This window comes from Miniopterus natalensis, chromosome 16 (assembly GCF_054644295.1).
Source record: "Miniopterus natalensis isolate mMinNat1 chromosome 16, mMinNat1.hap1, whole genome shotgun sequence".
In the NCBI taxonomy this organism is placed as follows: domain Eukaryota; kingdom Metazoa; phylum Chordata; class Mammalia; order Chiroptera; family Miniopteridae; genus Miniopterus; species Miniopterus natalensis.
In genome coordinates, this window is record NC_142096.1 from 20,865,488 (window position 1) to 20,890,884 (window position 25,397).

The 25,397-nt window shown below is 45.0% G+C and overlaps 1 protein-coding gene across 2 annotated transcripts in view; it reads left to right on the plus strand.

Annotated features, from left to right (window-relative positions):
- Positions 1 to 25,397, plus strand: part of CHD7 (chromodomain helicase DNA binding protein 7) — a 177,761-nt gene that overhangs the window by 81,788 nt on the left and 70,576 nt on the right. For both annotated transcript variants that reach the window (XM_087825395.1, XM_087825396.1), the window contains exon 3: positions 14,454 to 14,884. In XM_087825395.1, coding sequence (XP_087681521.1) covers positions 14,454 to 14,884 — 431 coding nt within the window. The remainder of the gene's footprint in view (positions 1 to 14,453; positions 14,885 to 25,397) is intronic.

Consider the following 25,397-nt stretch of genomic DNA (forward strand, 5'->3'; position numbering starts at 1 on the left):
GGTGGCTGAGGCTCGCTGTGACAGTAACCACCACGGGAAAGCAGGGTTGTTGTCGGTAGGGGAGAGTTGCTGTGATTTGATTTTTCACCCGCTGACCTGAAGGTGCTGGGGGAACACATCCAGCCTCAGGGAAACAGGCATCTGGGTCTGCTGGACCGTGTCGCGTGGACAGTGGAATCCTGAGGAACATGGAGGTGTCAGGAGAACAGCCCAGGAGAGTCAGGAAAGGGCGAACAGGGGAGGAATGGTCAGCAACAGGTACAAAGCAGAATGATGCTGTGGTGGCAAAGAGGTTCCCCCCTCCAACTTTGATATTTGAGAAAAATTTCAGTCTACAGAAAAGTCGAAGGAATAAATAGTGCAATGAACACATTTATCCTTCCTGTAAAATCACGCTTTGTTAACATTTTGTCACAATTTGCTTTAATCTCTTGGTGCCTAAGACCTCCTGAAGGGACCAAAGGAGGGAACCGTGGAGATATTTGGGTAAGAGCTCTGAGAGCAGAGACAGCCCGGGCAAAGGCCCTGAGGTAGAAGGGCCCCTGCCCTTTGCTGTTGGACTGTAAACAAGGAACAGTGTGGTTGGAGTGGAAGAGAGCGAGAGGGAGAATTGTAGGAGACGAGATTAAGGAGGTGGCAGGAGTCCACATCACTTAACTCCTTGTAGGCCATGGCGAGGACTTCAGATTTTACCATGAATGAAGTGAGAAAATAGTGGAGGTTTTGAATAGATGTGATGTGACATGATCAGAATTGCTTTTTTAAAGGATCACTCAGACTGTGTAGCAAATAGTCTGCCTTGATGGAGGGCAAGGCTAGAAATCGGGGTCACTTGTAGTAGCCCAGGCAAGATCTTACGGTGCTTGGACAGGACCGTGGTGGGAGAGGTTGTTGAGGGTATTTCCTGTCTATGTTGAAGGTGGAGCCAACAGGATTTACAGAGAGGATTGAAGGTGGTTCGAGACTAAGCGAAGAGTCAGGGATGACTTCTGCTGGTGGAGTAACAAAGTACAGAGATGGAGTTCGGTGGAGAAATCAAGAATCGGTTTTGGAATGCATTAAATTTGAGATGCCTACTGGCCCATCCAAGTGGCTATATCAAGTGGACGGTTGGATAGAGAAGTATAGAGCTCCGGGGAGTGGTCCAGGCTCGATAAAGGGCTTTGGGAATCACAGCCTTCAGGTAGGATCTAGGGCAGTGGCACCTGATGAGGGAGGAAGCGTAGACAGAGCTGAGTTCCAAGCAGGGAGGCTTGGAGCATCTCAGAAGCTGCGGGTGGAGCAGCTGATGGGAAAGCGGTAAAGAAAGAGCCTGCAAGATAGGAGGCGAGAGGGCTGTCCTGGAAGTCACGAGAAGCAGCCAGGAGCAGGCCGCTGTGCCAGATCCTGCTGACAGGTCAGGAGCCGTGAGGGGGAGAGAGCAGGCCACTGGAGGTCACCTTGGCGAGAGCAGTTTTCATAGACTGTTAGTGCGGTTAGAACAGATTCAAGAGTGAGTGGAAGGAGGGGGAAGACAGCGAATCCTGTCACTCTTTTGAGGATTCTGCTCTAAAGGGAGCAAAGAAAGTTGGCGAGAGCTGGGGGAAGATGCGGGGTCCAGAAAAGCTCCATAAAATACTTGAAAAAGTGAACGAGGGGTGGAAAGATCCATCCTGTAGGTGGAGAGAACTGTGGAAAGGCAGGAAGCAAGTCAAAAAGTAGGTTGGTCGATACATTTGAAGGATAGAGTTATTTAATGGTTGAGTGGGGCAGACTTCTTTTAAATGACTGGTTTTGAGAGTGTTGCTACGAGGGTGTCACGTGTTGTGGGCGATCTGAAGCCAGTGTATAGGGTATGCCCTGGCTGGTGTTTCTGGCTTCGGAAGCTCTTGGCACTCGGTGGCGAAGATTTGCCGCCGCAGTCCGCGTTCTCAGCTGTGCCCTGAGGAATTCGGGTTTCTGAAAACTCCCTGTCCCCGTGTCCCTGAATTCAGCACTGTCCTCCTCTGAAAGTCTCAGCAGACCTTTTCTGGGTGAGAGCCTTTCCCTGTGCCGTGGCTCTTGTATGTGATTTCTCATGGTCCTGGGGCTTGTGCTGATGACTTCTGTTTGTTTTTTTTAAAAATCTTAAATTCTTGCCCCATATGGGCCCTGCCACCTCTCCATGGTTTATTTGGTGTGAATTCACAACTCCAGAGAAAACCTAGTAGACATTTGCTAGGTATATGAAATGAGATTAAATATTATTGGAACACTATTCTGAAAGTTTTTCCTTTTTTATGGGAGAAGTAAGTTGTGTATTTTAAGATTTTGTTGTACAAATTCTGGTATATCTTATCTAATTTTGGGCTCTCTACTGTAGATATTTTTAATCAGTCTTATTTTTGTGCGTGTGCGTTTATCTGAGAAACTTCCTTAATAATTTTCCTCCGAAATCATCTTCACTCTCCACTTCACCTTACAAATGCTCATTTCTTTTTAGGCGTGTGGGATAGTTGTCATTTGAGCAGGAATGAAGCCAGATTTTAACAGTAGAGACCTAATCTTAGAGTTAGGAGGGCCTTGTAAATCAGCTCCCCCAACTTCATCTCCCAGAAGTCGGGCATCTTGAGATGATTGTCTTCTCACTTGATCATTAAAGCTCCCAGAGTGAAAAACCAACCCTAATAGTGAATCCTCTAGTCCGTCCTACTGTCCTTCCTTCTGACAGCTTATCTAAAAAGAGCTGCGAGCACATAAAGGAATATACCTAAGCAAGCCTCGGGCGCGTTCCATCTAATGTTGGTGGGAGCTGCAGGTCATCTGGGCCAAGGCTGCTCTGTGCCTGTCCCCCTCCTGTTCCTGTCGTCCTTCCTGGTTGGAGGTAAATCCGTTGTGCGTGCTGTTTCCTGTTTGCCGGTTGTTCCTGGAGATGATGATTGTAACATAAAAAAAACTTGTGAGGTTGTTCCCAAGAGAATTTCTATTTACATTTCTGAATGTGCTGTAATAGAAGCTAAAGAGAATGTCTGTTGGTTCTTGCATTTGAGAAGTGGTTAGTGTTGGATGCTAGTTGATTATTAAATTTTGCAACTACAGAGCTTGTTATCTTAATACTTTTGAATAATGCTAACCTGCCATGAAAAGAGTGCCACTCATTTGCTAAAACGTACCATCTTATTGCAAATTACATTCTTATTCACCCCCCTCTAAACTGTATAAAAATACAAATATTTATCTTAGGCGCAAATGATGATATTTTGTCAGAAGTCATCTGCAGTTACGCATTTTTAGGACAGATGCATTTTTAATGTAAATAAAACAGAAACATTGCTGAAGTACAAATGATTACATACTAGCATCTTTGTAGCATTTTCAAATTGTTCAGGTATTTTTAAATAGACACAAGTATCTAAGAACTATAAAGAAGGCGCTGAATGGATGTTGACGTTAAGGCGCAGCCCAGGGTAAATCACACAGCAGTTTAAACTCAAACAGCTTAGTTCAGAGGGTACTGCTGTTTTATAACCATATTTAAAAATCTGTTCCTCTTTCACTCCCTCAAACTGAGTTCAGGGATATAATGGATCCCATTATAGGTAAAAGGTCTGTGACTCAGCCATCGAGCTACTCAAACTCTTGGCTGTTTTAATTGCCACCATTAAAGCTTTAGTACTTTTATCTCATAAAAATAGATATCATTGATGTAAAATGTGTGCCTGTTGAAGATACATTTGTACCTCTGCCCTGATGGTTAGCTAATCATCCATTTTTGTTTGAAGTTAGGTTTTATGCAGCTGGGAACTTGACATAGATCACAAAATTGTTCAGATTTTAGTCATACAATTAAGAAAAAATTCCGTGTAATAATAAGGGTAATATCTAGCTGGAATATCTTCCAAAAAGAAACTTATTTTGTGTTGGTTTGCATTTTAACTACATTTAATCAGTGGAAGGAGGGTGGGCTTCTACCGTGCTCATTCTTGCACTCAAGACAATAATAATGTTTCTCCGACCCTAATGCTATGACTTCAACAATTCCGGGGAACTACAGGAATCGCTTGTTTGTCTCTGTGACACGTATGTGTAAACTTACCTATGGTGACCGGCAGCATTTTCTCTGCCTGCCTTTTCAAAGGGGAAAATACCAAGGTGTGAAGGAAACTCCGAGAACACAGTGGGAGCTGAATGTTAAAATGTGAAAAGCTACTTTGTTCTGGGCTTTTCCCTCCCGTGGGCTTGGGAGGTACAGTCATTCATTATTCATATGGCTGCACACAAGGTAAAATGTCTCCAGAAGAGATCTGAAGTGAGTACCTCTCAGGAAAGTTTAACTTCCTAACCCCTCGCACACATTTGCTTCTCTGTAGTCTAAATAGAACAGCAAGTAATTGGTGGGGCAGTTCCTTACGTTATCTGCTCTACAGTTGTAATTGTGGAACTTGTATTCAGATAAGAGGAAAAAAAGTCCGACTGTAAAAGGGACTCAGATCTGAAACCGTTCTAAACCGAAAACCTACCCACACAAAGCATTTGTGAGCTAATATATATAAGCGGGCTTCTTGTTTGTGCCCAGCTGTGTAGATTCAATTATAATAATTCCCTCAGTTGCGTAACGTCGCTGTTTGTTTATTACTGCGTTATTAGTCAGTGACTGAACCTCCCTCTTTTTGACCCTTCAGCAGTGTTTATAAAATACTTAATTGCTTTGGTATCTTCTGTTTCATGTGTGATTCCAGCTGGAAGGAGTCACGGGGACACCATCCCCTGTAAGTGTTAAACTGTTTCTGATGTGCAGTACACTTTCTTTTCATCTAAGTACCAGGAGCCTTTAATATTGTCTATAGAGCAGTTTCTTGTATTTTTTTTTTTTTTTACTTGAAAATGAAGTTATTTTCTTTTAAAAAAAATCCCCTCCCTGCCCAGTTGGGCCTGGCTCAGCGGCTGAGCGTCGACCTAGGATCCAGGCGATCGGGGTTCGATTCCCGGTCAGGGCACCTGCCCCGGTTACGGGCTCGATCCCCCGTGGGGGGCGTGCAGGAGGCAGCTGATCAGTGACTCTCTCATCATCGATGTTTCTCTCTCTCCCTCTCCCTCTCCTTTCCTCTCTCTGAAATCAATAAAGATATATTAAAAATAAAATAAAATAAAAATCCCCTCCCTGTGGAGGTTTGGGGGAGCTGACTGCCCAGCAGCGTCACCTGCCGCTTGCCTGTGGCAGCCACACGCTCCCTTTCCCCGGGCCCCGTGCCCGAGCGCGCCCACCGCTGCCCAGTTGTGCACAGCAGCAGCCCTGCCGCCGCGGCCTCCTCCTGGAGGAACGTCAGCGGGAGCCTCCGCGCCGCAGCAGCGAGGCAAGGAGGCCTGCCGGTGGAGACGCGGCTCTGCAGAGAGGCTGCCGGGGTGGAATCCTCACTCTTCTTGGAGCCGGCTTCCTGCGACTGTGGGCAGATTTCTTAGCCTCTTTGTGTGCCTTAGTTTTCCCATTTTTATAGAACGGAGGTAACGTCATAAGGTTGCTGTGAACCGGCAACGGCGCTTGTCCCGAAAGTGCGCAGCGTTACTGCCAGCAGCAGCGTCGCTCAGGTGTCCTTATGTGGAAGGACACACGTTGAGCATGGAAAGGGCATCCTGGATGGGAAAAAAGACCGAAAAATTTTCAGATGGGAGTTGTAGAGGACACTGAAGTATGTGTTAGCGGTTTATTGTTATGTAACAAATTCCATGGCTTAAAACAACATCCCCTTTATTTTATTTTTTTGTTAATTCTCACCTGAGGATATTTTTTCCATTGATTTTTAGAGAGAGTGGAAGGAAGGGGTGTTGAGGGAGAGAGGGGAGAGAAACATCGGTTGGTTGCCTCCCACACGGCCCCCACTGGGGCAGGGATCGAACCTGCCACCTAGGTCCGGGCCCTTGACCAGAGTGAAACCTGCAGCCCTTCAGTGTGTGAGTCGACACTCAAACCACTTAGCAACACAGGCCAGGGCAAGACAACATCCTTTCTTGTCTCCCAGTTTCTGCAGGTCAGGGTTTGAGCACAGCTCAGCAGGGTCCTCCACTGAGCATCGCACAGGGCCGTTGTCAGGCGTCGGGATTGCGTTCTGACTGGGGAAGAATCTGCTCCCAGGTCCATTCGGGCCATTGACGGCATTCATTTCTTGCTGCTGTGTGACTGGAGCTTCATTTCTCGCCAGCTCTCACCCTGCCTTCTGCTCCTCAGGGCATCTCGCAGTTTCTCACCGTGGTGGGTTTCCCCGTAGGGTCACTTGCTTCTTCCAAGCCAGCAGCTGAGAGAGTCACCGACCCTCAGGGAGAGCCTGCTCCCCTTTACACACTTCCCTGCTTAAGCCAGGCCCACCCAGGAAAGTCTCCCCTTTGAGTAACTCAGAACTGACTGACTGACTGACTTGGTGCCTCAAACACACCTGAGAAATTCTTTTACCTTTGCCCCCACAGTCAGGAGGAGGAGAGCGTGAGGCCACCTTAGAATTCTACCTCCTACAGGATGTGGGTGAGTTTTTATAGGACCAAAGTAGTCAGTAAGCGTTTATTGCCAACTAAATTTGCTAAACTCACACAGTCTCTGAATCCTGGAAAATTTACCCAGTGTTTGTAAATTAGCTTTATCATTAAGCTTCTTGTAAATTGACTTCCTCCCTCCCCCTGCCAAGGTTCGTTCTTTTCTCATTTCTGCACAAACCCCTGGGTTTGTTCAGTGTTGGATAAAGACACACCTTCCCCCCAAAAAGTCTATTGAAGGTTGACTTTTTAGATTCATAGGAGTAGCATAGTAAGTTGCTTTTAACATTGACCTTTATAGAATAGCAGAAACCTAAATGCAAACTTGGAATAAATTGCTTTTCCAGAGCCAAACTCCATACATGTTACCTTTCCAGTTTAGAGATCAAACATGCCATTGGGTATAGTGTAAAGCAAAGAATTTCTGAATTGAACTTAACTTTTTAGTACGTAAGTTTGGTCTTTGTCTTTACTATCTTAGAATAGGTTCTGTTCATGCAAAACATTTTGGCCAGCCTGGAAGCACTGTAGTCTTGTGTTTTGCTGAGTTCGATCCCTAGTAAGCTGGGTAGTTTCAGGTCTAGGTGTCTGCTGCCAAGTTCAAGCCTCCACTCTCTCCGAGAACTGTGTGGACCTAAGAGCGAACTCGAAATAAGCAAGACAAATGCCTGTGAACTGGGAGTTGGGTCCTTAGAGTCGAGCCAACTGAGGGAACATTATACACAAGGCAGTGGAGAAAAGAAAGGGAGGGACAGTAAAATTGACTTTGTTAAGCACCCTGAGCGTATTCATTATTTTAAAAATTTTTACTTGTAGAAAGTAATGTTTGGTAGAACACATAGCACTTGATGATTTAGAACAGGAGAGAGTGTACCTGTATCTCAGACTCCTGTAATGGGTTCATATTTTGGTTTGCTCATTGTAAGTCAGAGACACCATGATGTCCATGTTGCAGACCCTGTGTTTTTGGGGGAGCTGTTGGAGGCGAGCGGATGTAGTCTCTGAGCAGGCCTGCTGTGTCCGGGGCTATCCCTCTGCTTATGGACAGGGAGAGCCAAGAACTTGTTTGCCATTACTGCAGTAGGATTTGAATTGTATTCAATTTTGGTCGCTTCTGTTTCTCCCCTGCCCAAAGCAGCGATAGGTTCCATCGGCCCCTCTACATTTGATCCCCTCAATTAAAAGGACTTCAGGAAATGATTCTCAAGACCAGGAACACAGTCCGATTGCCTGCATACACTTTTTGGAAAACTAACACATAATTTAGTTTGGAAAACTAAACATAATTTAGGTCTTATACAAACAAACAAGCTAATTTTTCCAAGCATTTATAAAGCAATGGAGATACATCGAATGTATGTTGAGCCCTGGCCGGTGTGGCACAGTGGTTAGAGTGTTGGCCCTTGCCATTTTCTAGCTGTATGACTTTGGGCAAGTTCATCTTAAAGCATCATTAAAAATTTGTTTTCAAATCCTCACCTTGGGACATTTTCTCCGTGGATTTCTAGAGACAGTGGCAGGGAGGGCGAGAGGAGCGGGGAGAGAAACATCGATTCGAGAAAAACACATCAATTGGTTGCCTCCCCCACACCTCTGGGCAAGGGTGGGGAACCTGCCACCGAGGTAGGTGCCCTTGACTGGAAATCAAACCCAAGACCCATCGGTCCGAGGGCCAACGCTCTAACCTCTGAGCCAAACCAGCCAGCGCAAAGCATCATTTTTAAAAGAGCAGTTATATCAGCCACCTCAGTAACCTCATAGGGACCCAGGAGAAGGGAGAAGTAAGATGCTTAGCAGAACACGCGGCACATGCAGCACAGTGGCCCGGGATGGCCACAGGGCTGCCCGGCAGTCCTGGTGGTGTTTCTGCTCGAACACCAGGCTGCACCCTGCACCCTTTTCCTCTGTCACCCCGAGGGGGCCAGGCTGGAGGCAGCCTTGCAGGTCCCTCAGCACCGTGTGACAGCCTGGTCAGCATAGAGAACAAGTCCACTCAGGATTTCTCAGGCACTTAGAAAGGGGTTAACGTTGGTGGAGTTTCACTGCTGTGTTATTCTAGTCAAACTGACTGTGAAGACACCACAGCACAGTGTTTTGCATGATAAAAATACTGCTGTGACAGTTCCTTTAGCATGGAGTTTCACTCCTAAATACCTGGATGGTCAGTGTTCAGTATTCGGTGGGAAACTGTAACATTAAATTTAACATAACCACTTGGTTCATTATTTTGGGCTCTACTGATTCAGAATGTGTTTGTAATTTAGATGCCATGAGAGCGACTCATGTTAATTTGTAGCTGTTTAAGATTTTGTTAGTATGGCAAATCTGTTCTGAGGACAGCTTAAAGACACAAGTGGAAAAGACGTTCAAAATACCTTCAGATGATTTCTAAATGAGGTATTGCATCAGTAATTTAAAAAAATTTTAATTCTAAAATTTAATGATTGTTACAGGCAAAGATAAATTATTACATTATGATATTTCAACATTCACTTTATTTAACTTGGTAATTATCTTGACTGTGTATATAACAGGAATTATACATCATCTTTATATGATTATACCGATGTTCCTATTTTATTCCCACCAGTGACTTAAATTGCGCATAAAAGAAACTGCCTTTAAGTGCATTTGATATATTTGTTAATAGTCATATGCTGTGTTATAAAACATTTGATAACCACTGCTATGAGGCAGAAACACACACACACACACCCAGACACACACACACCCAGAGGAGCAGATGACTTTGCCCTGCTTTAGCTTCTATCAGTATAATCCAAAGTATATTTTGAAGAACATTTTTATTCAAGATAGTCTTGGAAAAAAGGGATGCTCTGGTTAAACATCTTTAGGACACACTGTGTACCACCTCCTCTCAGAGAGTAGAAAGGGCTTGGAGAGTTTTGCAGTAAAGAAAACAGTTCGATTTTGCTTAGCCCAGAAATCTCTAAACACACGTGACCCGAGTCGTCTTTTCATGTAACAGCTTTTCCTATCCTAAACTTAAAAATGTTTTCTAAACATTTTATCTTCTTAACTCATATGACCAACAGTGCTGATGTTACTCATTTGTTTATTTGGTTCATAAATGTCCTCATTTAATAAATATTTTTTCCTAGAGATTGTTAAGAATGAGCTGAGTAAAACTAATATAAAAGGCTTGAAATTGAGGCCCTGACTTTAATACCAAAATTAGCCAAGCAGGAAATGCTACAACTCTTGATTCTCTTTTTAAGAATATTTGTATACTTATTTTATATCAAGGAATCAAAGTTAAAAATAATTTCAGTTGACTGTTTAAACTGATCTCTGCACAGTTTGACCTAATCCCCCACAAAGGAGGTTTTTTGAAAGCTTGCTTGGATGCATTTTTATGCTTTCAGCCATCCAGTCTCAGGCATGGTTCATTTAAGGCGAGGTCCATCCAGGGAGCGGCCGGGCCGGCACCTGGCTGAGTTTTGTCAGGAGGCCGCCCCCGGGTCTGCAGGGTCAGGTGCTCCGTGCCACCTGGCAGCTCCTGTGGCTGCTGTGATTGTCGTTAGGTCCTCAGGTATTTGTTGAATGAGTAAATGAATTGGACACCACACGTTGAGTGCATCTTCTTTTTATCAATGTCATTGACAAGAAAAGGGTGTTAAAATCTCAACAGGACTTACTGAACCCTTGCCAAAAGCACTTTTGAACCTTTGTATATTCTTTGCTGAAGACTGAGCTTCAGTTTTTATACTGGAATTCCTTTTGAAAAGCGTATCGAGGGATCAGGAACCTGCCACATATTGGAAAAACAGGAGTGAAGAATGTCACTAATAGAAATCTTGTCTCCAGAGCCATTAAAAATGAAGTTTCGTCCTGGCTGGTGTGGCTCAGTGGTTAGAGCGTTGGCTCCCCCACCAAAGGGTCTCCTGTTTGATTCCTGGTCAAGGGCACGTACCTGGGTGGAAGGTTCAGTCCCCAGCCTGGCAACCAGTCAATGTGTGTCTCTCTCACATCAGAGTTATACTCTCTCTCTTCCTCCCTCCCCTCCTTTCCCCCTCCCTCCCCCTTCCCTCCTCTCCTTCCCTCTCTCCTTGCCATTCCCTCCCTCCCTTCTACTCGCTCTAAAAAGCCCATGGAAAAAATATCCTCATGAGGATTAACAACAGCAACAAAAAGTTTCTATCTTAAATGAATACTTAATATTTATATTTTTACATAAAGTAGTATTTTGATTTTAGACTTGTTTGTACCACTCAGTAAACAGTGTTTGTCCATAGATGTCCTGTGTTATAAAATGTTACTTTGTGGAAGTTGTACATGTGGGAAACATTGCACCCTGTTAACACTACGTTGCTCACTCATGGTGTTCGACGTCTCTAACAGCTTAAGGCTTCAAGAATATGAAGCCACAACATGATTAAGTAAGATTAAATCAGAAAATGCTGATGAGTGTAGGAGGAAAATCACACCTGAGATAGAGGAAAAGCTTCTTGCTTTTTTCATGCTCCTGAGCATTTTGAGCCACCTTTGCTCAAAGGTAATAGAAGGATTGCTCTCACTTCCCCAGCGGTTAAATTTGCATCCTGCCTGTTCTGCTCTTATATATAAAATATGATTTTGGTGTTTGTCTAATTTATACATGTTATGAAAAATGTTGTTAAGGATAAAAACAATTAGCTTTAGTTTATGGTAATATTTTTGACAACACCTTGGATCGTGTCCATTTATAGTTTAAATATCAGTCATTCTGTTTTAGTTCCAAAAGTCCGTGGCATGGTCCTTATATATTCCATAATATTCCAACAGGCATACTGATATACGATAGAAAATATATTAAGCAGAAAGTCCTTTAGGGTGTATTTAAAAATACCTTTGGTATCTAACATTCTCCACATTTGTTCTAATAAATGAGAGGTTTTAGGAATGCCCTATATGGTAATATCAGATGTTAATGGCATTGATTACCTGTCAGGCAGTGGGAATTGATGGGAAAATGTCCGCTGTAAAATTAAATAGCATTAGAGAATGTACCATGCGGGGGGCGGAGGGGGAGGCAGGACACGGCTGGGCCTGGGAGACTTTGTCAGGGTATTACTGTGAGCTCCAGGTTTTTCCCTCCGCATGATTAAGGCAGGCCATCTGTTCTTTGTTAAATGTTTACAAAAACAGCTTTTCTCTAAAAGATTTAAGGAGGTGTAGGTCTGGTAAACACTATAATATTTTTGAGCACCTTTTTCACCCGATTTCGAATGGTACCAAAACATAATTCTGCTGCATATCGAACAGGAGTCATAATTTTTTGTATTTAATCTACGTTTCTCCTCCTTAGGAAAGATTAAAATTTTTAAGGGATACTCATTTATGGCTTCATTTATTACAGAAAAGAGCATCTGAAATCATTTGCATGCTGGAGTGTGTAAATACATTTTCAGTCTTTTTGTATTTGGTGTTATATGCTTTTTCTAATTTATTAATGTGTACCAGGCGTCTCTCCTTAGACGCCGGCGCTCTGCTGCTGGAGTCAGTGCCTTGCAGATTAAAGACAGGCACACGTGCCCCGAACCAACTCACCGTCCTGAGCCCTAAGCGTTCTTTACTGGTAGACTCCTCTCTCCTTCCCTTTCTAGGAAATAACTTTTTCTTCCATTTCCTGAAAAGCAGCTTGTCCCAGATACGTTTGATCTCTATGTCCCTTACCAAAAAATAGGGCTTTTTCCTTTTGATTTACATTAGAAAATAATATGCAACAATTAATTTGACTTCAACTTAAATATAATAAAGCAGTTAACTCACATCCCCATGAATTCTCAGGTAGTGATGGTTTGGACAGCGCCTCGGTTGACTTTTTATTAAGAGTGTCTGTGAGGGGAAATAGAGGGCAGGGTAACTTTTCTCGCGGTGGGTTAGCTGTGCCGTCCCTGTGGGGGACCTGCTCGCGTGGCCTTACGCCCAGGTGTTCTTCCCAAACCTGTGCTCTGGCTTCTCTCTCTCCCTATATGTCCTCACTCTTTGAGGTTCACTCTCAGTCTGATTAAACATGGACAATATGTATTTTAAGTTCTACTACGATAGGATTTTGGAAAGGACTTTAGAAGTCATCTGACCCCAAATCCTTCGTTTTACAGTTGAAGAAAGTGAGCCCCAGATGAGTGCAGGGATTCCCCCGACAGCACAGCGAACGGAAGTGCCGGGACTGGAACTGGTCTCTCTCGCCTCAGGGGTCTGGGCTCTTTCTCCTGTGCTTGTGCAGATGGAGAATTGAATGTAGGTTTTTTAAGTAACCATGGCAGGTTTTAATGGAAACAGTATAACGGCTTTATTCTCAGGCAGCGATTTTTTTTTTTTTTTAAAGTGTTTTGGGTCACCAAACACTTTGGAAAATCAAACGAAACCTGCGTTGCCTTTCCCAGAAGGATACCCTTGTGTAAGATTTCTGGAGACGGGCAGAGTCTGGATTTAGGAAACCTAGTCTCAAGTCTCTCTTCTGTTCCCTGCTGTGTGGCCTGGGGTGGCCACATCACCTGCTCAAACTTTACCTCCTTTCCGAAAGATTGGGGGGGGGGGGTTATCATATTTTTCTTGTGAGATTGAGGTGAACTGACTCTGGAAGCACCCAGCTCAGTACATGGCATAAAATAGGTGCTCAATAAATGTTAGTTGTATTGGAATCTATTTTATGTTCTTGCTGGTGGCAAGCCATAGCTTCTGAGTTGCTCTCGAGTCCTCCGCAGACCTGGACCTGGGCGCTCCCACGTTGTCTTGTTTGAAGGTGCTGCGGTGGGGGCCGTGGGCCCTGCAGCCATCAGCGTGGACGTCAGTCTCGGTTCTGTTACCGTCCGTAACTCCTTGGGCTTGTTGCTGCGTCTTAGTGTCATTAGGGCTGGCGTGGGGATTGAATGGTGTCAGGGGTATAACATACTTAGCACATGTCTCTCACATAGAAAGATTCCTCACAGTAAACGCTAGCAGCTGTTACTGTTGTTGCCGTTTATATTATAGTTACTATTAAGTGTCTGGAGAATGTATAAAAAAGACAGAAAACGAGTGGCATTTGCAGGTATAACATTTGCAAGTATCTTCTTGGAAAGTCAAGGTTCGGGAGATGTCATAACTGACCGTGGAGTTAACAGTCCGCCGCTGCCCTGGTTTGCACCGTGAACTGCGGGGCTGAGTCCCCGACTCTGATCTCCGCTGACCACGGAGCGTCCCATCCTGATTGTTGGTCTTCTCTGTGGTATTTCTGACCATCTCTGGGCGAACGCCTCGTGAGTGTCACCTGCAAGGCAAGCCCCCAATGACTGGGTTCCCTTCCCCTCAGTGAAATTTGGAGATGTAAAACTTAAGAATTTATGAATAACACTATCTGTGTTTCATATTAGTACAAGAAATGTAACCAATTTGAAGACAGGTGCTTGTAGTTTGGCATTTTGATATTACATAAACCAGAAACGACCTGCACCGCTTAAGACGGATGCGTTCGCATTTCGATTTCAAGCTTCCCCAGGACCAGAGCCTTGCAGCGCCCACTCAGGACACTTGCTCTTTTTAAAGCGGCTTAATGAGAGGGTTTTTAACTTGACTTCCCATTGCCACACAGGGAGAAGAACTCCACTTAAAGCCATTCTGCGTGGTTTAGTTTTTTGCTACTATTGTGTCACTCGTCATTTCCTACACAGGCTGCTAAGAATATGGGCAGTGACTTCAGCTGAATGAAAATTTTTTTTTTCTTCCCTGAACTAAACTTTTTACTGTATTACTAGGTTGCCCCTTTTTACTCCGTTTATTTAAAAGCTTTCTGGTTTAAAAAAAAAAAAAAGTGGATTTTTTTCTTTTTGGATGAGAGAAAATGATACATTTTACAACTGTGTAGATGGCAAAATGTTTGCTACCTTGAGTATAGAGTAACTTTCAGAAACACAGGCCTGTGACTTTCAGTTCCTTTCTTCACTGCCCAGAGTGGTAAACTAATCTCGATTCCTGCTTGTGTCTCTCAGCATTCTCCGTCGGAGCCCTTTCTAGAGAAGCCAGCGCCGGATATGACTCAGGTTAGCGGACCGAAGGCCCAGCTCGTGAGGAGCGAGGACTGCCGGCCGCCCGCAGAGCAGCCGCCGCCGCCGCCGAAGAAGAAGAAGAGGAACAACCACGTGGTGGCAGAGGGTCCCGGTAAAGGCTTCCGGAAGGACGACGTCCCTGGCGGGCTCGACAGCCAGGAACTGAGTAGGGGTTCGCTGGATGGGTCTCAGGAAGAGAAAAAGAAAAAGAAAAGGCCGAAGGCGAAAAAAGACCCGAAGGAACCGAAAGAACCCAAGGAGAAGAAAGAGCCCAAGGAACCCAAGACCCCGAAAGCCCCCAAGATTCCCAAAGAGCCAAAGGAAAAGAAAGCAAAAGCCGCCACGCCAAAACCCAAGTCCAGCAAGAAGGCAAGGTAGGCCGTGCACGCGGACAGCGGCCTGGGATTGGGGGTGGGCACGGGGGGGGGGGACCCCGCCGTTGCCGTCACGACAGCCCAGCTTCTTCCCGTAAGGTCCGAACTTGCAAAGTCAAGGTTCTTATGCATTTGAAAATTTGGGTCACAATTCTTATGGACTGTTAATTTTGGATAGTACATTTTTCTAGACTTCTTAGATAAAATAATTATTATGTTTAAATGATTTTCTTGTATTTTTGTGAAAATCTTTTTATTTGACAAACAACCGAGTTGCCAGCATGTAATTATTTGTAAGTATAGGCCCAGCAACCTCATTGTCAGTGATGGCGCGCAGCTGGGAAGGAAGGGCTACAGAAGCAGGGCAGGCCGCTGTGTTTCACGAAGCTTTTCAGCCCCGATGCCCAAAAGCTGAAACGGGGAGTTACTTCTCTCCACTTGGTGGAGTAAGGCTTCCGGGGGCAGGGTTGAAACCCTAGCGGGCAACGCGGGAGAAACCAGACGGCAGTTATCCACTAGATACGCATTCAAGAATAGCTTGAGGTCCAGGTTCTAGGAGGTGGCCCTCCTCCACGCCACGCTTCCCCTCCGTATTTCCCCCACCAGCGCTCTGGCCCCCCAGAAGGCATATTTACTCAGTAAGAAAAGTTGAGAGGAGAAGACATTGAAGACTAATTTTTTTCATTTGTACTGAACATTTCTTACAACTGTTCTGAACCAGTTCCAAACATCTGAATCTGTTTTTCAGAATATGGCTCATGTTAGAAAATATAGTTTCCAGATGGAAGTATGGTCAGACTTGGTTAATCTGAACCTGTTTGCAAACTCCATTAGAAAACACGCTCCCCCTCCTCCCCCCTGCCGTGCGCATACGTGGGCGCCCTCGATTCTGCCACCGACGCGCTTGATGCGGACTTTCTGAGCTCGCTCAGAGCCGCCTCTGGCAGGCTTTTCTGTGTGTTCATGGGCAGGTGCACAAAGAGGAGGTTCTTTCTGTGGCTATAGGTGCTGCAAAGGAAAGAAAGAAACTTGGATTTTCGGCTTCCCGCTGGAAATATCTAAACCACCCCCAATACATTGTCCTGTAGTGTTTTGAAAGTGTGACTCATAGCCATTTAAAAAAATCTTTGCCGTCAGTACTTTTTTTGGTGTCAGAATAGCTGAATTATATTCAATAACTCAATCTTGTAGGCAACTTAATCTTTGCATTTACTTAGAAATGATCTTTGATGCCTCACCGTGTGGCCTCTTAATTGAAAACCATTATTATTTTCTCCTTGTGAGCATTCTTCTAAACTCGCAACCCATCCTATAGAAATATTTCACTAAGTACTTGTGTCTGTAAGTACTCTGTTAACGTTAGGGGCCTGAGCAGGGAGGACTTGGTTAGAATTTCAGTGTGACTTATGAAGGGTTTTGAAAATGTACGGTTCCTAAATCTGAGCATTGTGCTTTAGGTAGGAGAAAGCGTGTTCTTATTTTGGAGAAAGACATCGCAGCAAAATCTAAAAAGGATGCATTTTTAAAAACTAAAGTGTAAGAGTCTGCGTTCTAGGGAAGCTTTCGAGAGCTGAGGAAACACAACACCAAGACTAGCTCTAGCCTAGAGAATGTATCTGTCTTCAGTTTCTATCTTAATTTTTTTGAGTCTGTCACCCAGTGGTAAACACTGATAAGCAAGAAAAGAAAAACCCACTCTGTTGTGGACCTGGTCACACATTTCCAGGTATGTTCTTTCAAGCTCTGAGTCTACATAGAACTGGCCCTGTCTTTAAAAATGTACTTTGGCATACATGGGGTCAAATATTACCATGCTGTCTGTGACAGTGAAACTTAAACTTAAAATTTCCCTAGCAACTGAACAACTCTTAGGAACTTGGGGCATTAAGTCCAGTGAGTGCCAGGCGCCCCGTGACCCCGTGGTTCAGATGCAGGCCTGCCCCCGTCCACTAGGCTGGAGGAACCTTCAGTGCGGGCCTGGCCTGCACGCTCTCAGCTTTCAGTCCTGAAGTTCGAGTTGTCTGTGCAGAGGACGTTGTTGGCATTGCTGAAGCTGAGTAATGGCCTGGCACTAGCGTCACATGCTTTTGGTAGGAGGAAGGGCCTGTGGTTATTTTCTCTTAGGAAGAAAGTCTAGGAGAGTCCTATAGGTTTTCCCCCAAGTAGCATGAAAGGACCCGAGTGGGATGCTTCTGTTGAGTACAGAGACGGCGCAAATGAAAAGGGAGCTGATGTCATGCGGCCCAGATGCTCAGGAGGCCACGTCACGGGGGCACCGAGTTTGTGGCACCTCTGTTGGCCCTGGCGACCTTCACTTGTACGGCGACTTGCTGATTCATGATGAATTGCCATGAGGACATTCCTGAGAGGCATTCCTGTTGTCGATGGGATGCCTGTCCAAGGAGGTGGTAATTGAAGAGAGATTTTCAGTAGATTGACAAACCAGCCCATTGCTTTGTTGAGCCACAGGGTTTCTATCGGTCAGATGAGCTGAGCTATGTAGAATTGTGATCTGATTGTTGTGCTAGGTCTGGAAGGGAAGTAGCACCCCGAAGCAGGGGTAAGTAGAACGCACACAACTACGTGTAAATTCTGAATAGCATCTCAGAATAATTATGTAAATTGACTGTGCGGTGATGAAGGTAATAGGGGGTTTGGATTATGTTAGTACTGGGGTTGAATTGCCATAGCAGTCTGCTTTCAAGCACTGGAATACAGCAGTGACAATTTTGTTTTGCAAAATGTTACGTGATACCAGTTATTTCCATCCTTGAATAAGTTAACGTGATGAATTTGTTTATACAGGAAATAATTCTCCCACAGAGGGCTGCAATAGAGGGAATAAAGAGACGTGAGAGGAGAAACGCAGGGCAGAACCACTCACATCTTCCGTTCGGCCCTGTGCCGTCTCGCTGTGAGGTTCTACAGACAGACGCGCTGTCCTCTGAGCAGTGGCGATGGAAGTGACCCACTGTGGTCTGGTGCTTTGCCTTGTGCCTGTGGCGGGGGAGAGCTCGTTCTGCGTCACTCACACACTCTCAGTAACACAGGCCGCGAGAAAGGGCGGCCGTCATCGGTGGGGCTGACTTTCCTGTGTGCCTTTATGCTGACCTTCTCACTAGCTGTCATCCCGCCTCATTCCATAAAGTACCAGAGGCTTGAATTTGTGGCCATTCCCAGTGAACTGGCCTTTTTTGGGCAACCGAGGTATAATTCCATTTGTCTTGCCCATGCAGGAGAACCTAGCAGAATTTACCCAGAAGCTGTTTCATAGAATGGGAGTGAAATAGAAAAAGGTGTCCAGCATTTCAGAAAAGGATGTTTAAGATCATAATGCCGATAGGTGGACGGACCACATGCTTCTTTTCTATTAGAAACATCATTTTTTCCCCCTGTATCTTTTTTTGGTAAAAAAAAATATATACATACATACATATACATATATGTATGTAATAGGTGTATATATATATGTATATATTTTCTACCTGTTCTTTCTATGTGCTGTCCCCCGGTGTCTTCTAGCTTTCAGATATTGGCAGTTAATATTGAAAATAAAAGCGAAGACGTGTGGGCTGAGAGGATGCCAGCTTGCATAGGGAGGGGTTCGTGGAGCTGAAATACGGGGATTTGTGGTCTTCTTTTCAAGGCCTTTTCTGTTGTGTGTGCGTGGCCCTTGTGAAATGCGCAAGAATTCGGAGGAAGCGCTTCCCTTGAATGACTCCTGAAGGCCCGTTTAGCGGTGTCGAGATTTCTTCGCGTGTACGCGGAGAAGGGAACTTGGCCAAAGGTGGTGACCCGACTGCTGCAGCGTCAGTTAAATGACGCCATGGAGACTTGCTCCTGAGGCCGTCTCTAGGGACACGACTGCTTGTTCCTTGCTGTTTTCCACCTTTGCTGTTAAAGTTAGTCGAAAAGTCAAATGTTCTTTCTCAATGGAAGATATTTTATTTTGGAGTGAAGATACTTTATTTTGAACTGAAAAATAAACATACTGGTCTCATTTTTAAAAAAACAACATATTAAGTACCAAAAACATGGAAAGTGTCCTTTTTGCAAACCACCTGATGTCATTATCGTTAACATTTACGTGGCAGCTTTCTTCTGCGGAGCCTAGCTTTTCAGATACTGTTTCCTCAGCGGCGATCTAAGAGAGAGTAGCAGCATTTTACCCAAGAAATATTTTTATGCAGCCAGCAAGCCCAATGGTGGGATATTTTGATAAACTTAACACACATTTTATCATGTGCAAGAGCACGTGTAAAATTTCTCCGGAGAGATGAGACACAAAAGCAGACCATTAAGTTAGTTTTGCCAATATGTAGAAAAACCCAGGTAGTTAGGTACCTCTCATCAGGTACATGGGTAATAGAGTAAATTAAACCCACAGTTTTTCTTCTTTTTAGCTTTTTGTTCTTTCATTTACTCACATGCCCTGATTTAGTCTTAACCCAAGATTTTAGATAATTGGAGAGACGGAATTAAATATTTTGAACACTGCCTGCGGAAAAGGGTGTAGATTTCTTTAACGTGTGGTCACAAGATGGACTTTTGAGTCCTCGGTGTTGGAGAGGAGCCAGGAGGGAAGAGTGGTGTGTGTCTGCCCATTGGCCTGCCCGGCCTCGTCTCTGGTTCATAGTCCAGGCTCCCGGTCAGAGATGGGACCAGGTGCCCTCTTCTCTGCTGGTCTCAAAGATGACCTTCCCTTTGACAAATGGACCATCAAGTCTTTTAGGTCCCCAGCCCTCTCCTTTCCTTCAGAATAACCACCTCAGTCTTTCCATTGCCAGTGGAAACCACGTTGTGGCCCTTCGGCCATCTGATTTGTCTTAAAGTGGCTGAATGAGCAGCGAGGAGGAGCGGTCAGCTTTTTACAGGAGATCCTGATATCCTTGACTTTGTGTGGTTCAGTTTATACTTAGTGGGAGAAGAAAATGCCTAACCATATTGACCCTCGAATAGCGAGCTCTGCTAAACCGTGCTCTGTGCTGGTTGCTGAGTCGACCACGCTGGGCCTGCTGGAAATTCGTTTCTGCTCATCAGTGAGCTTCGGTGACTTCAAAGCAGCGGCCTGCGGCCACTCTGGTTTATGTGGGAGACGGTGATGTAGATCCCGTTTTCAACTCTCACTGCACCCATCAAACGAAAGTTGAGAGGTGAGGAGGCCGTGGGCAGCAGTAGGACATTGAGGGGGAGTTTTCTGGAGACACAGTCCTTTGAAGTCTTTCGTAAGTTGAATTTTAGGGTGGAGCATGTGTTGCCATAGTAGATGTGGGTACGATGTTAGAGTTGGGAGATAGAGAGCAGAAAGAATGATGGCTGATTTTTAAAATTATTTAAAATCTCTCTCTATAAACATGCTTTTGAAAAGTGTGAAGTTCTGTACAAATGCAAAATTTGTCCAGTGATATAAAAAAATTTTGCTAGTTGTCTTCTGCCTCGATAAAGGCCCCTTTGAGTCCCTGGATGTTTGTGGAAACCACCACAAGACATCAGTCATCTGAAATGCCAGCCCTCCTTCAGCCACCTTTACATAGAAGTCTATGTGGCTTTAGCTTAAAAATGCTAAATAGGGGGCTGGAGAGTGTGAATTAAGAAAAAGGGCACTGCTCATTTTTTAAATTGAATTTTTTGAGGTGACTGGTTAATAAAATTATATGGGTTTCAGGGATGCAATTCTGTAATACATCATCTCTATGTTGTATTGTGTGTTCATCACCGAAAGCCAAGTCTCCTTCCGTCACCGTTTATCTCCCCTTTGCCCTTTCCTAGCTCCCTTTTTTCTCTGGCAATCACCGTACTGTTTGTTGTCTGTGTCTGTGAGGTTTTTGGTGTGTGTGTTTTTTTGTTTTGTTTTTTGTTTTGCTTAATCCCTTCACCTTTTTCACCTTTTTAGTCACCCTCATTTATTTATTTTTGACGTTGAAAAGACAACTTCCATCAGAACACTGATTTTATATGGAGCCCTGATTCCTGTAGGAACAATATAATTTCATGGCAGTTTGGCTTCTCCTTTGAGAGTGGGTGGTGATATTGTCTCCGTGTTGGTTTTACCCTCTGCCTCATTCTCCCTGTAGCCCCTGATGAAAACGCCGGTGGGCAGTGCATCTCGTTTGTTGTATGAGCAACCTGGCTGGTCAGAGAAGGTAACTGTGGATACAGGGAGTGTGGTTCTGATTGCCACAGTTACCCTCACTTGTCCCCCTTCCTGGGGCATGGGAATGCTGTGCACAAATAAGAATATCTTATAAGTTGGCACAAGCAGACAAATGTCTGCCCCCCTGTTGCCACTTGGATGAATATCCTATATATAGTAAAGGGGCACTGAAAGGCATACTTTTGGTATCAGTTTTGCAGTGTCTCATGTATTCAGCTCTTTGGGTGGCACTGCAGTGCCGAATAGCCAAAGTGCCTAGTGTTTATGTTGGGCCTCTGTGGTCAGATAACCTATTAGCTAACTAGACTTCTTTTCCATGTCACTTCTGGCAGACCTTGATTCAGTCCATAAAACTCAAATTACCTTTGGGTTTTCAGTGATAATTCTTGACTGCATGATGAGTCTTTTGTTGTTCCTCTAGAATATGTTCAGTGGTACAGATGGACTTGGCTCTTTCAGGAGGGTTTTCTTACTCTACCTTCTTTCGCTTTCATTTTTTAAAATATATCTTCTTTAGAACATGGTCCGCACGGTAGCGATCCTCAGTACGGGATCCTGATGTTATTGGAAGGTTCCCCAGGGATGATCCCAGGGAGCAGAAGACATTTACCAGGAAAGGTTTCTGAGGCCTGAAGGATACCCCCCCCCAAAAAAGAAAGGCCAGGCCAGTGCTAGACTCCTAAGGAGATCTGAGGTTAGAGGCCTTCAGACCAACCCCAGGATCAAACGTGGGCTCTGCAACCAGAGCAGTCCTGGTTCCAGTCCCAGAACTGCCGCTTCTTGTAACCTGTTGCACCCTCAGTTTCCTCATCCTTGGGCAGCTTGACTGTGAAATGTAATGGTGAGGTATGTTGAGTTTGAAATAACACATTTTTAAACGAAAGCGGATTAGGTGTCTGCTATCCTCCTAACTTTCTTTGCTGTTCCTTTCCTGAATATTTAGCATACGTACTGAGGGAGTACTTGATGCTATAAGAGCTACTTATGGTAACAATTTAGGTTAAATTATTTGTGTTAGAGGTGTTCCATCCAGGGACTCTCGGCAAACTCACAAAGCATAGTATTAATAATTTGTTACTGAAATCATGTTTAGAAATAGAACCCCCTCCCCAACTCTCTCTTTCTTTTCTCAACTCTCCTTACTCTTCCTCAACTAGGGGAGTAGGGTGAAGAATTTGTGGGTGGAGTTCAGGAGTCGTGGGTGGCAAGGCCCCTGCTTGGCGTGATGCGTGTGGGTGCCCCACTTGGCGCACCCGAAGGTTGACTGCCTGGGGCAGGCTTACAGGGGTTGGGCCAGGAGTCTGGCTCCCAGCTCCCCATCCTGCCCAGATGCCCTCGGCCCAAGGCTGCCCTGTGGAGACCACGGCTGACCCCTGGGGCCCTGTCTGGGGAGGGCTGATGCCTTTGTGTGCAGGCGTTGACCTTTGGGTTTATTGTCTGTCACGCAGAGTTTGTTTTCTCTTTTTCCTCATTAGTTTAATTTGTCATCTGCATTTTACTACATTCTGCGATAGCCATTAAGTTTTATTTTAGTCTTAGGACTTCATTTAAAAATTTTTATTTCGTGGGGTTAATTTTACTTTCTGGCGTATCTGATTCATGTTTTGCGTTGGTTCTTTTAAACTTTTACTACTTTTCCCGGTGACTTTTTTTAGTTTGCCTCTTTATCTTTTCATTTTCTTTCTCATTGTTTAAAAGCTTAGCATAGAAGGTTCTGTGCTTTTACGTTGGGAGGCTTGATGCTTTCCTCTCTACCGGTGGCGCAGAGCCCTTGACCCCAAAGCTCTGTGTGTATTTAATCACCGCAGCTCATCCATTAGGTTCATTTCTTTTTTAAAACACCTTTGAGCATACAAAATATAAGGATACGCTTTAGTAGCTTTCTCTCTTCTTCTAAAAGACTACTGTGTCATTTTGGCTGGAGTCCCTGAACCGACCTGGTTGATCTTTATGACTCATGCCTCCAGGTTGATTTTGCCCAGAGTGATGAGACTCTTCACTAACTTGCCCCGCCTGAAGGGCCCGTTGGGTTGCGACCTCCCTCCCATGTGCAGGCATCTTCATAACTGACCTTGTTCTTGTCGCATGTGGCTCCACAATAGGGTTCCTTTCAAACTTTTTTGGGGGGGGGCATTGGATCCTTATGCTGATGCTGATCAGTGTTCACCACGTTCTGTTTTGTAAATAAATCAGGGCAGTTAACTGGCTTTCTAGTAAGTTCTGTCCCTTTGCATAAAGCCTTGTTTAAAAAGCCTGTACTCTTTCTCACCAAAAATAATTAGTAATCTGTGTGCCGTATCTTAGCTTAGGTGAGTTTATCCAACCCCGTTTCAGGTGATGTCGCTCAGCCCATCGGGGTGGGGGCCTACAGTTGTTATAAACCGACTATGAGTCCTTCCTTAGGGTGGATTCCTCGGAGTGTCCCTCCATAGGACAGACACTCTTCTCTGAACACAGAGTTTGTGTTTTCCTAATGCTGTCTCTCCTCAAGTCCTCCTTGAGTTCTCATCAAGATGGTACATGTATTGATCACCTTGAGGGCAGTCACAGCACTTTACAGTGTGGTGCGGTAGAGGTGACCTCAGTGTCATTTGGCATGAGCCATGAGAACATCCAGTTGCCCACCAGTGTGACCTCAGTCTCATGATGAAATGTGAAATGTGGGTAAAGCCGGAAAAGGACAGTGGTCTTTAAAACCGCCAGCAGCTGCCCCAGGAGAAGCAGCTGCTCCTTCCACGGTCACAGGGAGAGTCTGGCTTCGGGAGTGGGTGGCTCTGTGTGTCAGTCGCACCAGTAATGACGGGCGATAGGGATCAGGAAGTGAAAGAACTTTGTGAGTAGGGAGGGGAAGTATATATAAATACACTGGCTTAGAAAAATTGCTGAGGTTCACTCTGTTTTGGTGTATTTTAGCTCCATTTTATTGAGTTTCATAGGTGTTTCACCATAAAGATAGAATCTGTGTGGGGTTTTCCTTTTTTAATTCTCACCTGAGGATACTTTTTCCATTGCTTTTCAGAGAGAGTGGGGGGGCTGGGAAGAGAGAGACAGACAGAGAGAGACAGAGACACATCGATTGGTTGCCTCCTGCACATGCACGACCAGGGCCGGCGATCAAGCCTGCAACCAAGGTACGTGCCCTTGGCTGGAATTGAACTGGGATCCTTCAGTCTGTAGTCCAGTGCTCTAACCACTGTGCAAACTGGCTAGGGCTGTGTGGGGTTTCTTTTTTTTTTATATATATCTTTTTTATTGATTTCAGAGGAGAGGAGAGGGAGAGAGAGATAGAAACATCAATGATGAGAGAGTCATTGATCGAGCCCACAAGCCGGGCATGTGCCCTGACCGGGAATCGAACCTCGATCGCCTGGATCCTAGGTCGACGCTCAGCCGCTGAGCCACGCCTGGCAGGGCCTGTGTGGGGTTTCTTAAATGAGTTAATGAGGAAAGCCCTTTGGAGTAGTGCCTGGCACACACTGAGGGCTGTATATATGTTGATGTCACTCTGATTCGTACTGTTTAGTTAATCAGCTAACACAGTAACCTACCTGATCGGGCGCTAGAAATACCAAGATAAATAAGAGTTGTTTCTTTTCTTCTTGAGCTTACAGGATAGTTGGAAAAAGACACACACACACACACGCACACACACACAAAGTGTTTTGGGTTTAGTACATCACCATCAAATTTTGTGTAATTTAAATATCCCTGTGTGGGCTGCATCACACGGCGTGTAGGTGTGCAGTGAGATCTTACTAATCCAGACTGTGGCGGCCAGAGAATGCTGCTCTGAACGAGTGACATCCAGCTCACAACTTGCGGCCGAATAGTCTGGGGAACGTGAAGGTGGAAGAGGTGGAGCTCACCTCTTCAGCACAGCACACAGAGCTTGGGGTGTGGGAAAGGTACAAAATAAAGTTAATGTTGCCAGTTGCAAAAATTGCAGAGGGCCTTCTATGTTAATGCCAAGAATCTCTGTCTTTAATACGCATGGGATCGGACTTGAAGGGGACAGATGATCGAGTCAGACGTGCATTAGCTGGTCACGCTGCTGGTGACTGGAGGATGGGCCTGTGGGTGAAGTTTTGGTGGCAGTGCCTTGTCACTGACCTAAGAAAGGTGGGAGGTGAGCAGGTTCAGGAGAGGGGTGAGGGCAGACGTGATTTCTCTGGGCCCGAGGCCATTCAGGGCCAGAATGAGAGCATTCCTGGCACACACCTGGTCGTCTTTGGTCCAAGCCCGTGAGTAGCCATCTCTGCAGCTGTTGGAGGCCCATCAAGGTTCTGTGTCTGCACCGGGCAGCCCAGTGGCCTCATCCTCAATATTGTAGTGTCCATTTAAGGGACATTCCTTTTTTTT